This window comes from Maylandia zebra, linkage group LG22 (assembly GCF_041146795.1).
Source record: "Maylandia zebra isolate NMK-2024a linkage group LG22, Mzebra_GT3a, whole genome shotgun sequence".
Lineage (NCBI taxonomy): Eukaryota > Metazoa > Chordata > Actinopteri > Cichliformes > Cichlidae > Maylandia > Maylandia zebra.
In genome coordinates this window covers 7,948,080-7,965,782 of record NC_135187.1, presented here as the reverse complement: position 1 = coordinate 7,965,782, position 17,703 = coordinate 7,948,080, and the positions used below count along the sequence as shown (strand labels likewise).

General features: G+C 36.4%; 1 protein-coding gene across 1 annotated transcript; it reads right to left on the bottom strand.

Moving 5' to 3' along the window:
* Positions 1 to 16,559, bottom strand: LOC101483182 (C-type lectin domain family 4 member E). Its single transcript, XM_076879523.1, has 8 exons — positions 16,327 to 16,559; positions 16,058 to 16,138; positions 13,942 to 14,046; positions 13,672 to 13,749; positions 1,431 to 1,496; positions 1,170 to 1,321; positions 930 to 1,054; positions 1 to 837 (listed from the first exon to the last, which is right to left on the bottom strand). The coding sequence occupies exons 1-8, from the start codon at positions 16,388 to 16,390 to the stop codon at positions 633 to 635; spliced, it is 876 nt and encodes a 291-aa protein (XP_076735638.1). The 5' UTR covers positions 16,391 to 16,559; the 3' UTR covers positions 1 to 632.
* Positions 16,560 to 17,703: the final 1,144 nt, after the last annotated feature.

Genomic DNA, 17,703 nt, shown 5'->3' with positions numbered 1-17,703 from the left:
TACAACAACAGCAAATGTTCTGTTGCTCATTTAATTTCTTGTCATTCAAACACACATTTGAAAAAAGAAAAAAACAACAGCAGCACCACACAGTCAGAGGTTTTTCAGGAGTCACAGATGTGAGAGTTAAGAAATGTGTATCATTTACCACATTTACAAACAGCTTCTCACACTGAAAACTCTGAGAACCACAGCCTCCTTTTCTTGTACTGGATGAATCGATGTTAAATGTTGCATTCCTATTTTTAATAACACTGACGTGAATTACTTATTCCATTGTAACACTTCACGTCTTTCTTTCTTCGTTCCTTTCGTTTTCCTGTAAAAGTGATAATAAATAATTCATAGGTTCTTCTGTTATATGATGTACTCATTGACTCAGTATCCAAAATACGTTTTAACTTTCTAGATGGCTTTAAGTTTACAAAACAGGATAATTTATTGTTTTATTATAAAAATTAATGAATTTCACAGGTGCTCCCACATTTCTTGTTCGTGTTAATCGCTTCAAAACTAAAAAGTATCAGATGCAAAATATTACTCATGTTGATTTTACTGTGTTCATTTTGTTTCTGTTTGTGCCATTATTTTAATAATTGCATCACTTCATCCTGGTGTTTCATATGTGAATTTCAGTCACATACTTTTTTAAACTTTCCTCTTACTCCTGCTTTCTCACAAATACTTCTGTGAGGCTTTGAGCAAAATGCATCAAACCAACACTTCAGATCATCAGCTCCGCCTTTTTCTCCCATCCTCGCACAGTCCTCTCCATCAGGATGTTCTTCATGTGTCCCGTTCCAATTGTCTGGCTCATTGTTGCTCCAAAACGTCAAACTAAGAGTTGAAGAACAAAAATAACTGGTTTAGTAAAAACTGATAACTTTAATTCTGGAAATGAATAAAATATATTTTCACAACAATCAAACCTTTGATGCAGTGGTGATCTGTCCACCCACACCCATCTGCCCTCTACTGCTGAGTCTGTCAGTCCGATCCAGAACTTGTCCTCATAATCAGTCATTACATCTCTCAGTTTTCTCTCCAGGAACCTCTGATCACAAAAAGAAGATGAAAATGACTTTGTTAGACTTTTCTGTGCTGAGAAGGTGAAACATAAAGATGTGATATAACATGTAAGAACATGAACCTGCAGCAGTGTTTCATACCTGCTCCTCTATGCTGTCTATCTTAACCAGCTCTCCTCTTTTAGCTCTACACTCATCTCTGCTCTGTTCCCAGGATGATTTACTGGTGGAGAAGTAATAGCACTTTCCTCCATGTTGCTCCCAGCCTTCTTCACATTTATAACAAGGATCATCTTTGAAGAGATTACAGCAACGACTTCAGTCAGGTGGAAGAAATCACTGTTCATGTTTGTGTGAACTTAGCTTGAAGTTTGTGTCTCAGAGACAAAATCCATAACTTACCTATTACTTTAGGTACTGGACAGGTCGGCTGCACCGTGCTGCATGGTTTTATCTTAGAGAGAGTCTCTGTTAGAATAAAGAATAAAACAGTCATCAGTCATTCATCATCTATTTTTATCTAAAGTTTGAATTAAAAACAAATAATCATTCACATGGAATAAAAAAGACAGACTCAGCTGTGTGTCATGAGTTTGATTTAGACTGAAGGTTAGAAACAATCAGCTGTATATGCTTACCTGTCAGATTTCTTTCACACTTCATTTTGTGATGTTTCAGGTTTTCGAGCTCGTTGTTCGTTCTAATTTTGTCAAATGCTGATTAAAAAAGAACAAATAAACCAGTCAGTCAGTGAGGTTTGTTTACACTGAAAAGATTTTTGTAGCTTTGTGTTTTCAGTGTTTCTTTAGTTACTGCTGATTTAAAAATGAGAGAAACAGACAGATTTTTCAGAAAACAAGAAAAACACTGAAAAGTTGGACACATCTTTAATTTGCTGCAACATGATTAAAACGGAGCCAATCTGCAGTGTTTTACACCTTCACTGTAAATATTTTTCTCATCAGATTATTGATTTTTTTAAGTTAAGTAAGACGAAGGAAAACACACAAACTCACAGAGACGATAAATAATGATGAGAGCAGCTGCCAGCAGGATACAGAGAACCACCAGTGCCACTCTCTCTGTGGTGACCTTTGACCCTCTGTTTGATTTTTCATGCCGAGAGTCAGGAGCTTCACCTGATGAACATTTAGAGGAGACACAATGTGAGAGTTCAGAAAAATGTGTATTTATCAGTTACAACAGTTTAAACAGTTTGTCATGCTACAATACTTTAGTACTATTAAAGTACACTGAACTGTAGTGAGTGTCAATACAAGAACATTAAAGATGATTTAGATGCTTTGAACAGGAAACACTTGAGTTAAAACATGTTAACATGTCACACATCCTTTTGGTCAGTTCCTGTTTTTGTTTTTGCTCTTCACATCTTCATTTTGCTTTTAAACATTCTTTCTTCATCAATTACTTTTGACTGTTACATTTCTGATTTATGCAATAAATAAAGAAAAATAATTGATATGATTAGACAATGAATGTGGGCTCTACATATTTTTAAGTCATATACATATAATGTTGTTCTGTTCCAGCACAAACATCATAACTTTAATCAAAAGTCTGATGATGATCACTCAGATGTGACTGAAGCTCCGTCACCTTCCTGTTGTCTTACCACCACATTAATGTTCTTACCGTCTATGAAGCTCTGCGGACGACTCATCATGCTGAAACTTCAAGATCCTGACTTCAGACGTAATCCAACAGTCTCTGAATCACAAAACACAACAAAATGTTGAAATTATGTTTCCTTTATTATTTATCATAGATTCAATTCTTTATACATTTAACAGAAACTAAATGTAGCTAAGCTTTGATGCTTAATTTAATTGCTTCCTTACTCACTGTGGCTTCTGTTTTACAGCTTAAAAAGCCCTGTTGGTCTGTTCCTAAAGAGGAGGGAGGAGGCTTCATCTACAGTCTGGCTCCTCCTGTCAGAATAACTGCTGTTTTTATAACTGAAGGAAGGTTTCTTTTTTTATTATTGAAATATCTGTCCCTGTGGTACATTGTGCTGATCTCTTGCATACAAATGCAACAACAGTTTTATGAGTTGTATCACATTTGCAGGCGGTTAAAAGGAAGATAAAAATAAAATGTATTAAAACAGAACAAAATGAGGAACTGCCCATGAGATGAGGTGATATTTTAGGGCGTTGTTAAAATAGTTGTTTCACAAATTTGGCACAACCTAAAGGTTTCTCAACAATCAAGCCTTTTACACAGTCCTGAACCATCCACCCACAAATATCTGATCTGATCCACAACTTGTCATCTTCATTCATGATGTTTCTCATTCTTCTCTCCAGAAATGTCTGAACAGAAACAGTTGAGGAAATGACCTCACTGGAAATATCTGTGTAGGTTCTGAGTCACACAGGTCGTGGTAGAGGCGACTGGAGTTTTTTAAGTTTAGGAAATTTTTAATTTTTAAAAATACTCTATTTAATTTATTAATGGCTTAATTAGTTGTATTTTCTAATAAATTTGATGCTGTACCAGAAATCCCCCAACTTATATTAAAATGTTGATCAAAAACACTAAAGAAATGTGAATACTGTCAAAACAACCATTTAGGGCATAGGTGTCAAACTCTGGCCCGCGGGCCAAATTTGGCCTGCAGCCTAATTACATTTGGCCCGTGAAGCCATACCAAATTACTATTAGAGCTGGCCTACTGGTATTATACAGCTAATATATATATTGTTTAGTATTAAGCTTTGCTTGTTCCATATTCAGTTTTTCAGCAAAACGTGTTTGAGTCCATAAGAAAAGATTCATTCTTATATTTGGAGGAATAAATATATTTCAATAAATATTCACGTTAGCCCGCGACTTTGTTTCAGTTTTGAATTTTGGCCCACTGTGTATTTGAGTTTGACACCCCTGATTTAGGGGGTCAGTCATGACAAGTTTTACAGATTTTTATTTACAGCTTTATTTTTGAGACCCTTGAGACTGTTTTTTAAATGTTTCTTTGACCCTCATTTGTTCAAATGCTGATTAATAAACTGGATAAACAGAAATGGTATGCTGATCATCTGGAACTTAAAATAACTAGATAATAAGACTTTTTTTTCTGACACCTCTGCTCTGTGGTCGAGGTCTAGAATTGCAGATGTGTTTAGCAGATTATAATTATCTATAATTATCACAGTCTAAAGTCATTAAGTATAATAAATGTATAATAAACTAAAAAAGAAAACTTGGAAATGAATTTTCTAAAACGTATTTTATTCAATTAATTTTATTTATTAATAAATCTTGAAATACTTCCTAGTCATCCATATCAGGGTACAGTACAGGTCTGAATGTCTGGAATACAAATTGTCAAGGACCTCGGTCTGAGTGACCCAGGGTCGATGAGCAGTTTGGACTTGTTTTTATATTTGCTGGTTTGTGGCTTGTGTCCCTGGTTTTCAGGTTTGTGTGTATAGGTGTTTGTGTGTGTGTTCCGGAGGTCTGGTTTTCAGGCACCATCAGGCCTGGTGGGTGTGTCCCGTTGGGAGGTTGGCCACACCTGAGGAGGATGATCACACACACCTGCAGCTGATCAGGATTGTCGACAGAGGTACATAGAAGTGTGGCTGAGTTCTCCTCGACGCTGGGTTGTTGTGTGACCACCCGTCAGTGTTTTCAGCATAATCAGTGAGTGTTAGTCTGTTGATATTTAGATGTGCGCTAACAGCTGCCTCTGTGGATTTTCCAGCAGGAGTGCGGGAACGAGAAGGCAGTGAGCACGAGTATCACGGGAGCGGAGACACAGAAGGGGAATCAGGGCACACAGGGATTCTTTGTTGTGCAATTATTTACTACACTGTGTTAGTAAATAACTTTGTTGGTTTAGGGCACTGTGCATATTTACTTTTAGTTACCTGGTAATCCAAAAAATGGAGAAACTTCTTACATGGTTGTAAATCTGTTTGAACAAAGCTGTGGTAATTTTTTTTAACTTTATCAAATACTTTGCCAAGAACATTACTTAAGTATTATTATTATTATTATTATTATTATTATTATTATTATTTAATATGATAAAGTATTATTACTAACCCTAAAAAAACGTGTGTAAAGTTCCTTTGCTTTTTAAATTTGTTGGATAGAAAGTATATTTAACTCAAAATGTAATGAACCAACTCATAATTTTTTACCATCACAAAAGGTGCCAAGTGCTACACACACAAACAATTTTAATGTTAATATACATAGATGTGTATATATCTATGAGCAGCTACCTACTGAAACATTAAGCATTAAGGTGTTTGAGTGTTGTTTAAATGTTTATAGCCTGGCACAGGCTTTCTAGCTCAGCTATACAGTTGGGGATGTTTTTTCTGCTACTTTTTATCTCATTCAGTGTTCATTGATACTAAAATATCAAATCAATTTTATTTCTATAGCACATTTAAATGCAACAGCATTGACCAAAGTTCTTCACAATTAGTTAAGAACATGAGAAAGCAATAGAAAAACAAATACAGATAATTGAGATGAGGCAATGACAACGTGCAACATAAAAACAAAACAAACGTAACAAAAAAAGTCTGATGGTACTCAAAGTGAACTTGAATTAAAAGCCAACGTAAAAAAGTGAGTTTTAAGACACGATTTGAAAGACTGAAAGACTCTGAAGTACGAATATCATCTGGCAAGTTATTCCAGAGTCTAGGCGCTGCAACTGCGAAGGCCCGATCTCCTCTATGATTCAATCGAGACCTCAGTTGTACTAAGAGCATCTGGCGAGACGATCTCAGTGCTCATTTGGAGTTATACATGTTGAGGAGTTTGCTTAAATAACTGAGTGCCATACCAAGAATCTTAAAATCTCATCAAATCTCAAAAATTTGCAAAAACTGGAGTGATTTGTTCATATGTTCTAGCACCTGTTAAAAGATGTGCAGAATTGCAGTAATCCAGTCTAGAAAGGATGAAGCCATGAATAAGTTTTTCTTTATGCTTTGCTTTTGTTTAAGCTTTGCTTGGATTTTTCCTAATAACTCACAGACCACTAACTCAGCTAAAAGTTAGTAAAATTTAACTGAGAACTTCACAAGGAAGCTAAAAACAGACACTGTACTTCCTCGTCAGCAATACGCCTGCGGAGTATGAAGTAGATACACAAAGACAATGCACAAACACACACATACAAATAAGGAGATGACGGACTTCAGAGCCACTTCTTCACTTTGACTCTACAGTAAAAAGGCAAATCTTGTCTTCAGTTTGTTTCTCTCAGCAATTAACAAACACAACAACAACAGTGAGAGACATAATAAGCATTCTCATAATGGACGCTGACTGGACTCATAGGTCATACTCATGTTTATTTCTGCTCTTTACCTACCAGGCAGCTCTACTGTGGCAAATCACACTTAAGGTCTTAACTTCAGAGTAACAGCCTCTGCAACAAAAACACAAAACTAGATTGCAGACTGGTGTGGTTTGAATACTCATGGCTGCTGGTAAAATGTGAGTTTATAACTTCACTATATTCACATTAAACTAAAATGCAGCAAACAAAATAAAAGGATTTTATAAGGTTTTTCTTACAAAACTTTTCTCTCATAGACACACAAACAGAAAAGATTACAGTCTCCATTTACCGTATGTCTGTGAAGGTTCTCAGTCATCCAGGTCAGGTCTCCATTTACCTTTCTGTCTCCTTTGGTAAAGTTCACACCAGGGCAAAGTTCTGCAGACATTCAGACATTTTACAGCTTTGTCAGCATCACTGACAATAGACAACACTGAAAAATGAGGAGGGCTTATAAACTGCCTCACTTCCTCAGAATCTGACTTTTTTTAAACTATGGGTAATTCACTTCCCTTTCTGCGCTGAGAAAAAAAACACAACATGCATTCAGACTGAACTAGTAAGAAGAACAAAAAAAAAAAAAAACCCCACACCACTAATCAACCAGAGGGACTGTTTTTTTCTTCAGTTATTTCTGTGTTGCAAAATATGTTGTATGAAAGCATTTATATGGCCTCAATTTGTGGTGACAAATATTTTGTTCTTGTAACCTTGTAAACAAAAATATCAGATTTTTTTTTTTTTTTAGGTCTGTTTACGAATACAACTTGTTTGTTATTCTGGCCTTTGTTCACCCCGGAGTTAAAACTTTCAGTTTAGTCACAATAAATTCACCTTGACTCGTAAATTGGCTTCTGGGTTTGGCTTTGAGGACCCTGGCGGGGTCACTTTCCTTTTAACCCTTATGTTGGGTTCCTGTACCCCTAGACTGGAACGTAACATAAAGTAATGGATAATTGCTATGGATCTGTAAAACTTGGCCATAAATAACATGAAAGGTAGATGTAGAAGTGAGATCAAAGGTCAAATGTGACGCGATATTTGGATTCAAACTATTTACAATCCCTATGTACCAACATTATTTCCTAAATTTTGCCAATAAACATAAAGGCAGTATATTTTTAAGCATAGTTGTAAAGATAAAAGACGTTTTATGAAAGTTTGACATTATTTGACCTTGAAGAAGACTCCAGAGGTCGAAAGTAATCTGATATTTAGAATCCCCATGTATCATTCACAGTATCCCAATATGCTGTCAATACAAACATTGCACTTGCATTCACACACATGCAAAAGCACAATCTCCTTGCTGGAGAAAAAATATCAAATCTGAAATTAATATTCTTACTTACCATATACTATAGGACATGGAAGACACCACCTTTTTTTAGACATTTCCCTACAAATATTTACACACTTGTAGGGTGCACTGTGCTGCATTTTTAAGAGTTTATTACAATACAGTTTTTCTGTACTGCAAAAACACATTTCCTAAAATGTCATCTCTTTATGTCAAAACACTAAACACAAAGTGTAACATTCAAGCTACACTCACATAACCTTTAACACGTCTTGCAAAACCAAACATTTGACCCAAAATTATTTGAACTTTACTCAAAACCAACCACTAGTGCCAAAAGCCACACAAAACCAGCCAATGTGCAAACACAACTTGGCAACGATTACACACTACAAAAATAAATACAAAACACTGTGAAATAGCTGGAAAATAATATTTATCTATTCATTCATTTATTCTTGTTCTCACATTTTACAGTTTTTCACGATTGCTAAGACACATTCCTGGAAAGCTGCTCTCCTGTTCCCCAAACTGTGAACACAAAACCCAATTTCCAAGCTACATTCACTAATCCTCTGATTCTTCTTGCAAAACCAAACTTTTACCTCAAAACAGTTCAATCTGTGCTCAAAACTGAACTATGCCATCAAATTATGCCTCAAGTCAATCTAAATTAAATACTGAGTAGTCACTAAACACTACATAGATAAAAGGAAAACAATGTTCAGGACATGAAGCGGTAGAAATAAATGTTTATTTAGGCTAAATGCATGTTGCAAAAGAAAATACCTGGGCATTTCTTACACTTGTACATAGAAAAGAGAATTTGCCAAAAAACAAAAAACAGAAATCCTGTGCATTTACATGTAGCACTTGTACGTAGAAATAAAGCACACAAGTATAAAAATGAAGTACAAAGGAAAAAGGTGCATTACTCCGCCACAGCATCATTTCTCCGTACTGGGTCAGGCCACAGGACTTCACCTGCATCACAGGCCACATGTTCTCTGGCCAGGCAACGGGGGAAAAAACCCTGGCATGTCGTATCCAGGCTTGACATGGCTCCACACCAATGTCACCACAGGCCAGTTCCATGGCTTGCAGGAGATTTACCCTGCTGTAAGGTTGGCGTTCCTATAACTTCCACCGCCATGAGGAGAAGAATTCTTCAATGGGGTTCAGGAAAGGGGAGTATGGTGGAAGGCAAAGATTGATAAAAGCTTGGTTCATATTGAACCACTCCCTAACCCGGAGGCCTCTGTGAAAACTCAGATTGTCCCAAACAACAACATAAATGGGCAGCTCATCCTGCTGCCCTAACAGAGCATCTCGCATGTGATTGAGGAAGATGAGGGGCTGGTGAGTGTTGTAGGGGCTTTGGCTGGCATGATGGTGGAAAACACCATGATTGCTGGTGGCAGCACACAATGTGACATTGCCACCACGCTGCCCAGGGACACCAACAATGGCCCGTTGGCCAATCACACTACAGCCTCTCCTTCTCCTTGAGATTGAACCCAGCTTCATCCATGCAGATGTATTCATGGAGTTTTTCCATTGCATCCAGTTCAAAAACTCTCTGTAGAAATGTATATATACACATTTTTGTAGGTGATGTAGGCCAACTACAGTAAATCACTACTTACAGTAACCAACATTTATGTGTCTGGATATATACAAACCAGTACATACTGGAATCTTTGCTCTTTGACTCAATCAGAGTTGTGTTCAAAGGGCATTCAGTACAGCTGTTTCATGCGCAGTCTGTTGCACTTGAGGATACGGTCTACAGTAGAGAGGCTGACACTGTCGATACCCTCAAAATGCACATGGTCATCAATGATCCTCAGCTGAATTTCACGCAGTTTAATGGTGTTGTTCTTTAGTTGTTTAATTGTGTGGGGAGAACATAGATGTCCTACCACCCCCATGTGGCAGTCTTTCAATTCTACAAAAGAGAAAATGCACTTACAAAAATACATACATGGAATATGCCTACAAACAGTCAGACTAACCCTCCATTACAGTACCTCAGTACACTGGCATAGTGATGTACTAAAACATGTTTACTGTGGTACAGTATATAGTACAGTCATTGTACATATGTAATTGTTGTCAACATTTACATAATATGATGTCAAAAAAGGTAACTACCTGTTCTCTTCTCCAAATCTTCGGATTATGGTGGACACGGTGAATCTACTGATGTTTGGTTGTACCCTTAGTCCGGCCTCCTTCATTGTCATACCATGGACAAGAACATGGTCAATCATAGTAGCTCTGATTTCATCTGATTTTACTGTTCTTTCTCCTCTCTGACCACCTCGACCACCTTGACCTGCTCAGCCTCCTCTCACACGAACTCCTCTTCTTGGATTTCTATCCATTGTAGTGCCTCACATCATTAGCCACAAGTGTGATAAACACACACAAAACCTTCGACTTGTCTTTCAAAACCAAACAATTGACCCAAAACTATTTTACAGTTTTCTGAATTGCTAAAACACTAAAACCCATTGTAAAAACTATACTGTCAACTATGAAAACTCTTTCATCAAAAAACATTCGTTTCATGGAAATGTTTCTTTCTTAACAACACTTGTTTATTTCTAACATTCTCAAACATCTCAAAGCATGAGCTGAATATTCCTGCTCTCCAGTGTCCGTTTGTGTGGAAACATGAGAAAAAATGTAAACAATCAACACTGAAATTCAATTCAATTTATTTATACAGCACCAAATCACAACAAAGAGTCGCCTCAAGGTGCTTTATATTATAAGTTACACACTTCAAGAATATATACAGAGAAAAACACAACAATCATATGACCCCCTCTGAGCAAGCACTTTAGAGACAGTAGGAAGGAAAAACTCCCTTTTAACAGGAAGAAACCTCCAGCAGAACCAGACTCGGGGCGAGGCCATCTGCTGCGACCGGTTGGGGTGGGAGAAAGAAGACAAGACAAAATATGTTGTGTTGCTGTTGAAGACTGAGACTCCTCCTGTCAGAATAACTGCTTTTATTATAACTGATGCAAGGTTTCTTTATTTATTGTTGAAATGTCTGACCCTGTGGTACATTGTGCTGATCTCTTGCATACAAATGCAACAACAGTTTTATGAGTTGTATCACATTTGCAGGCGGTTAAAAGGAAGATAAAAATAAAACGTATTAAAGCAGAACAAAATGAGGAACTGCCCATGAGATGAGGTGATATTTTAGGGCCTTGTTAAAATAGTTGTTTCACAAATGTGGCACAACCTAAAGTTTTCTCAACAATCAAGCCTTTTACACAGTCCTGAACCATCCACCCACAAATATCTGCCCTCTACTGCTGAATCTGTCAGTCTGATCCACAACTTGTCATCTTCATTCATGATGTTTCTCATTCTTCTCTCCAGAAATGTCTGAACAGAAACAGTTGAGGAAATGACCTCACTGGAAATATCTGTGTAGGTTCTGAGTCACACAGGTCGTGGTAGAAGCAAGCTTAGTTTAGGAAGTTTAGGTTAAATTTAGGACATTTTTTAAATGCCAGTCTCTTTCTTCCCGAGCTCCTTGTTGGATTTTTCTGTGCCCCAACTTATATTAAAATGTTGATCAAAAACACTAAAGAAATGTGAATACTGCACAAGTTTACAGTTTTTTATTTACAGCTTTATTTTTGAGACCTTCCAATTGTTTTAATGTTTCTTTGTCTCTCATGTGTTTAAATGCTGATTAATAAATTTAATAAACAAAGATTTTGTTAATTACAACATAATAAAACAAAAAGATCTTAGAACAGCATCGGGAAAAAGTGATACGATGATCAGCTGGAACTTAAAATAAATAAATAATGAGACATTTTTGCTGTCCTCTCTTCTCTATGGTCGAGGTTTAGAATTACAGATGTGTTCAGCAGATTAGACAGTGGGTTTTTTGCCACTATTTGAATTATCAAATAATTTATTAGTAATAATTAATGTATTAATGTATAAATGAATAAAAGACAATCAAAGTAATTTCAAAGTAAAGAAGTATAATAAATGTATAATAAACTAAAGTGATTTGGAAATTCATTCATTTATCTTTATTCATTATTAAATCTTAAAATGCTTTATTTTAATGTGCATGATCTCCCAGTCATCTGTATAAAGGTACAGTATCTACAGGTCTGAATGTCTAGGATACTATGGGCAGAACTTTGTGCCAGACCTGGAAGCGCCCTCTTGTGGTGTAACTTAGGATCGCACTCCACTTAAAATTAAAAATACACTTGAAATCTTAAAATCAAGATCCTTCTTTAACAATTGATCAATTGATTAATATCTATTAATAATATGTAATGATATCTAATGATTTATAATTTATTGCTGGTTTTGCTTCAGATCCTGGATGCCCCCCTCCCCCCGCAAAAAAAAGCGGGTTAACACAAGAAGCCGACAGGATTTTACAACAACAGCAAATGTTCTGTTGCTCGTTTAATTTCTTGTCATTCAAACACACATTTGAAGAAAGAAAAAAACAACAGCAGCACCACACTGTCAGAGGTTTTTCAGGAGTCACAGATGTGAGAGTTAAGAAATGTGTATCATTTACCACATTTACAAACAGCTTCTCACACTGAAAACTCTGAGAACCACAGCCTCCTTTTCTTGTACTGGATGAATCGATGTTAAATGTTGCATTCCTATTTTTAATAACACTGACGTGAATTACTTATTCCATTGTAACACTTCACGTCTTTCTTTCTTTGTTTCTTTTTCCTGTAAAAGTGATAATAAATAATTCATAGGTTCTTCTGTTATATGATGTACTCATTGATTCAGTATCCAAAATACTTTTTAACTTTCTAGATGGCTTTAAGTTTACAAAACAGGATCATTTATTATTTTATTATAAAAATTAATGAATTTCACAGGTGCTCCCACATTTCTTGTTCGTGTTAATCGCTTCAAAACTAAAAAGTATCAGATGCAAAATATTACTCATGTTGATTTTACTGTGTTCATTTTGTTTCTGTTTGTGGCATTATTTTAAAAATTGCATCACTTCATCCTGGTGTTTCATATGTGAATTTCAGTCACATACTTTTTTAAACTGTCCTTTTACTGCTGCTTTCTCACAAATACTTCTGTGAGGCTTTGAGCAAAATGCATCAAACCAACACTTCAGATCATCAGCTCTGCCTTTTTCTCCCATCCTCACACAGTCCTCTCCATCAGGATGTTCTTCATGTGTCCCGTTCCAATTGTCTGGCTCTTTGATGTTCCAAAACGTCAAACTAAGAGTTGAAGAACAAAAATAATTGGTTTAGTAAAAACTGATAACTTTAATTCTGGAAATGAAAAAAATATATTTTCACAACAAACAAACCGTTGATGCAGTGGTGATCTGTCCACCCACACCCATCTGCCCTCTAATGCTGAGTCTGTCAGTCCGATCCAGAACTTGTCCTCATCTCTAGTCATTACATCTCTCAGTCTTCTCTCCAGGAGCCTCTGATCACAAAAAGAAGATGAAAATGACTTTGTTAGACTTTTCTGTGCTGAGAAGGTGAAACATAAAGATGTGATATAACATGTGCGAACATGAACCTGCAGCAGTGTTTCATACCTGCTCCTCTCTGCTGTCTATCTTAACCAGGTCTCCTCTTTTAGCTCTACACTCATCTCTGCTCTGTTCCCAGGATGATTTACTGATGGAGAAGTAATAGCACTTTCCTCCATGTTGCTCCCAGCCTTCTTCACATTTATAACAAGGATCATCTTTGAAGAGATTACAGCAACGACTTCAGTCAGGTGGAAGAAATCACTGTTCATGTTTGTGTGAGCTTAGCTTGAAGTTTGTGTCTCAGAGGCAAAATCCATAACTTACCTATTACTTTAGGTACTGGACAGGTCGGCTGCACCGTGCTGCATGATTTTATCTTAGAGAGAGTCTCTGTTAGAATAAAGAATAAAACAGTCATCAGTCATTCATCAGGAATGTCTGACCAAATATCAAAGTGTATCTTAAATATTCATACCTGTGAGATTATTATCACACTTCATTTTGTCATCTTCCAGATATTTGACCTTCTTGTTAGTTTTAATTATTTCAAATGCTGATTTAAAAAAGATCAAACAAATACATCAGTCAGTAAACATTTTTCTTTACACTGAAAACATTCTTATAGCTCTGAAAATGTAAAAGACAGTATTTTGGGGAAACATTAAACAGAAGCATTATTCTTCTTAACATTACTTAAAATAATTGATTTTACTTTAAGTCTTATTAAATTCTAATGTTAACTCACTGGTAAAACACAGAGCAGCTGCCAGGAGAACACTGAGAACCACCAGGACCACTCTCTCTGAGGTGACCTTTGACCCTTTCCTCACCACAGCTTGTTGAGGATCCTCTGAATAGTGAGAAAAGGAAACACGTTAGAGATGTGAGATGTGGTGTAAATGTGGTTGAGAATTTTATTGAGCTAGATTTTAGATGTTAATGTTCTCACTGTATTTGTACAAAGAACACGATTCACTGGCTCGTTCTTCGAGCTCAGAATCACAGATTTAAAACACACAAACCTCAAAGGTAAACATATGACTTATAAGCAAGACAAACAATAACATATTTGACTGAACCGTAAGAGAGATGAAGAAAAGAGTGCAGGCAGATGAGTATGACAACTCAGGTCGAGTGGTTTAGAGACAAAGTTAGAGAGGTGAGGCTGAGATGGTTTGGACATGTGCAGAGAAGCAACAGTGGTTAAAGTGGACAAAGGACGTTGAAGATGGAGCTGCCAATAAGAATGACCACAGAGAAGATACATGGATGTTGTAAAAGGAGGATGCTAGCAATACGCCCCCTGTCATCACCCCCTAAAGGAAGCAGTCGAAAAAAGATGAAGATTAAGGAGAACGCTGGCTTTGCATTAATTACAGCATCAAAGAAATATATATTTGTTATCCTGAGTGCTTATGTGGAGAGAATTAGGACAAAATCTTTAGCCGGGAATAAACACATATCGGCAGTTTGCATGAAATAATTTTGAAGGAAATTACATTTTTATTAAAAAATAACATGTCAGTAAGAGGAAGTAGGATTTTTAGTAAAGAAGATCTTTTGTACTGCAGATGCCTGATGAGCTATTTCCCAGGCAACTGTATTCTCATACTTGTAAACTTCACAAACATGTTTGTAACAAAGCCTGAAAAATGAAGGAGATGCTTCTTACATGGTTAAAGGTGTAAGAGGGTGTATTTTAACCCAGAGTATGTCCTTTTACTCAACTAACCCCGTAAAGTTTTATTGTCAATATACATCTAACCAAACGGTGGATGAGGACAACAGTTACAAGTCAAAAATATACTGGTAAACTAATTAAAACAAAAATGATATGAAAACTAATCTCCTGGATGAAACTGTGCATCCACTAACTGTCTTATGTGGACTACAAATAAGGAAAAATAAAAAACAATGTTAACAATGTTTAACAATTTTAATTTTTTTAAAAATGAAGTAGAGAGTGAGGAGGAACTGAGGGACAAAGAAAAACGGGTTGCATGGAGCTACAAGTTTCGTTTAGATAAATGAGCAGAGTGTCTGGTCAGAGTCGGTCTTTTGGGGACTAAAATTGACCAATTTTATGCAAATGATCTTTTAGCAGAGAACTGCTCCTCGAGACAACCTCAAACTCAGCACCGTAGTTCCTCTTCTGCAATAAGACGGACCAGTGGTTTCAGAGAAATGTAAAGAAACTGCATCAACATTAACACGCATGCACACACAGAGAAACTAATTTATTTAAAGGAACCACTCCTTCAGAACCACTTCCTCATTTTTTAATTAACTTTTACGTCTCTTTATAATTTCCTCAGTATAAACAAAAAAAGAAACCCCAAATTTTTTTTAAAAAATGGGGAAACTTGTAAATGAGACACTTAAAAAAACGAGTGGGTCTGATGTTGTCAAATTTAATTTACATTAAATTTAGAATAAAGTGTGGTGACAACTGAACTACAATTTTGTTTTTGTTCTTTAATAATTTTATTTCAGCTACTTTTTATACTGACAGCCTCTGTGGTGCAGTAATGTCTATCATTTATCTCATATTCATCATTGTCATCTTTTTGTCTTAAGTACTACTGTAAAAGTTTGGTGTGTTTATGTGTTGCACACATTTTGACCTTCTTTTTAAAATTTACATAAAGCTACAATTTTGGAACAAATGTTCTGCTTTTTTTCTTTTTACTGATTCAGATGGATGTTTTGTTTTCAACGACAGAGCTCTGTTTGACCAAAAAACACATTTCTGCTTTATTTTAGGAAAAAGTGCTTCCTCTATTGTCTGTTTACTTAATAGCAAACACTAACTGGAGCTCACAGTTAATCCTCCTGTTTATTAATTACTGCTGTTTTCCTACCAGACAGCTCTGCTGTGGATGGCTGAGTCTTTAAGATCTTGATTTCAGAGTAAGTCGAGTCAGTCGATGTGGTAACGGCCTCTGTAATGAAAGATGAAACCGGATTGTTGCACAGCTACCACTGAAAATGGCTGCCAATAAAATGAGCGGCTGTAAAATAAATCACTGTGTTCACATTACACTCACACCTAAGATGTAATATAAACAGCTTTTCAGATTATTCTTTTAGGAATCTTCTACATGTAGTAAGATGACTAGATAAGTCTCACCATTGGCTCTCTTTTTTCCTCTTGCAAGCTTCACATCGGAGTATACTACCTCAGCTTCAGGCATTTTGCTGTGTGTGTGTGTGTGTGGCTGCTGTGTATTAGCAGTTCTAAAAGAGAAGTTTCACAGCATGCAGACAAAAAAAAACCTTCCTCACAAGAACCCACCCAAATCTCTTTTTTTTTTTTAACTTGTGGTAATTTACTTCCTGTTTTGGCGGGATAAAATGAAGTAATCTTCCATTTCAGCTCTGTGATGAATGTGCCATAAAACATCCAGTTTCACAGGAAGGTCACACACATACACGCATATATATATACGTGCGTGTGTGTGTGTGTGTGTGTGTGTGTGTGTGTGTGTGTGTGTGTGTGTGTGTGTGTGTGTGTGTGTGACCTGTGAAGCTAGAGTGGCTATTTGTTGCACACATTTTGTCCTTCTTTTTTAAATTTTATTACAGACAGAAATTGTTTTGGAACATATAAAATTATTTGTTCTACATTTTGTTTTCTTTTTACTGATTCTGTCGCATGTTTTGTTTCCAATGCTCGTGTCTTAAATACACATTTTGTGTTACAGCCTTTTTCCAAAATGCATTAAATTCATTTTCACCTCAAAATTCTACACAATTTTATACAGTTGTCAGCCAGGCATCTAACTATGAAAGAATTACACTCCAAAAGACCCCGGGCTTCTGAAAAAACAACCTGGGCTTAAGCCCAGTAAGCCACCCCCCGCTCCGCCACTGCCGTGGTCGCTCTGACAGAGATCCAGCATTAATCTGTGGATAGAGGAGAAACTTCCAGAAGGACAACCATTTCTAAACTTCACCATTCAGGCCTGTGTGGTAGAAGAAAGACAGTTTTCATTAAAAGGCACATGACAGCTGGGCCGAAATCGCCCAAAAATAGTTGTGCCAAGATTGTGAAATAATTCTCAAAAAGAACTGAGGATCTATTTGCTTCCAAAGATGCTTTAACAAATTATTGAACAAAGGCTGAGAACACTTATACAAATGTTTTGTTGTTGTTTTTTTACTTTTTTTTTCAAGAATTTTAAGCAAAAGTTTGATATAGGGCATAAGTTACAGCCTAGATCAGATGCAGAAGTATAATTCACGTGTTGAACGTTTTTTTGGCAGTTTTATTTATACAGCACCAAAAGTTGCACCAACTGTTGCCTAAATACACTTTATACTGTGAGGTAAAGACCCTGCAGAAACACAAAGAAAATCCCAAAAATCAGATGACCCTATATGAGCAAGCACTTGGTGTCAGTGGGAAGGAAAAACTCCTCTTAACAGGAAGAATCCTTTAGCAGAACCAAGCCCATGAAGGGGCTGCCATCTGCCACGACTGGTTGGGGTGATCAGAGACACTCCT

Coding starts and splice junctions, on each gene's coding strand:
- LOC101483182 (XM_076879523.1), bottom strand. CDS start 16,390: ATGCCTGAAGCTGAGGTAGTATACTCCGATGTGAAGCTTGCAAGAGGA. Junction 14,047..16,057: donor ATCCACAGCAGAGCTGTCTG/GTAGGAAAACAG, acceptor CTCACTATTCAG/AGGATCCTCAACAAGCTGTG. Junction 1,322..1,430: donor TCCAGTACCTAAAGTAATAG/GTAAGTTATGGA, acceptor ATCTCTTCAAAG/ATGATCCTTGTTATAAATGT.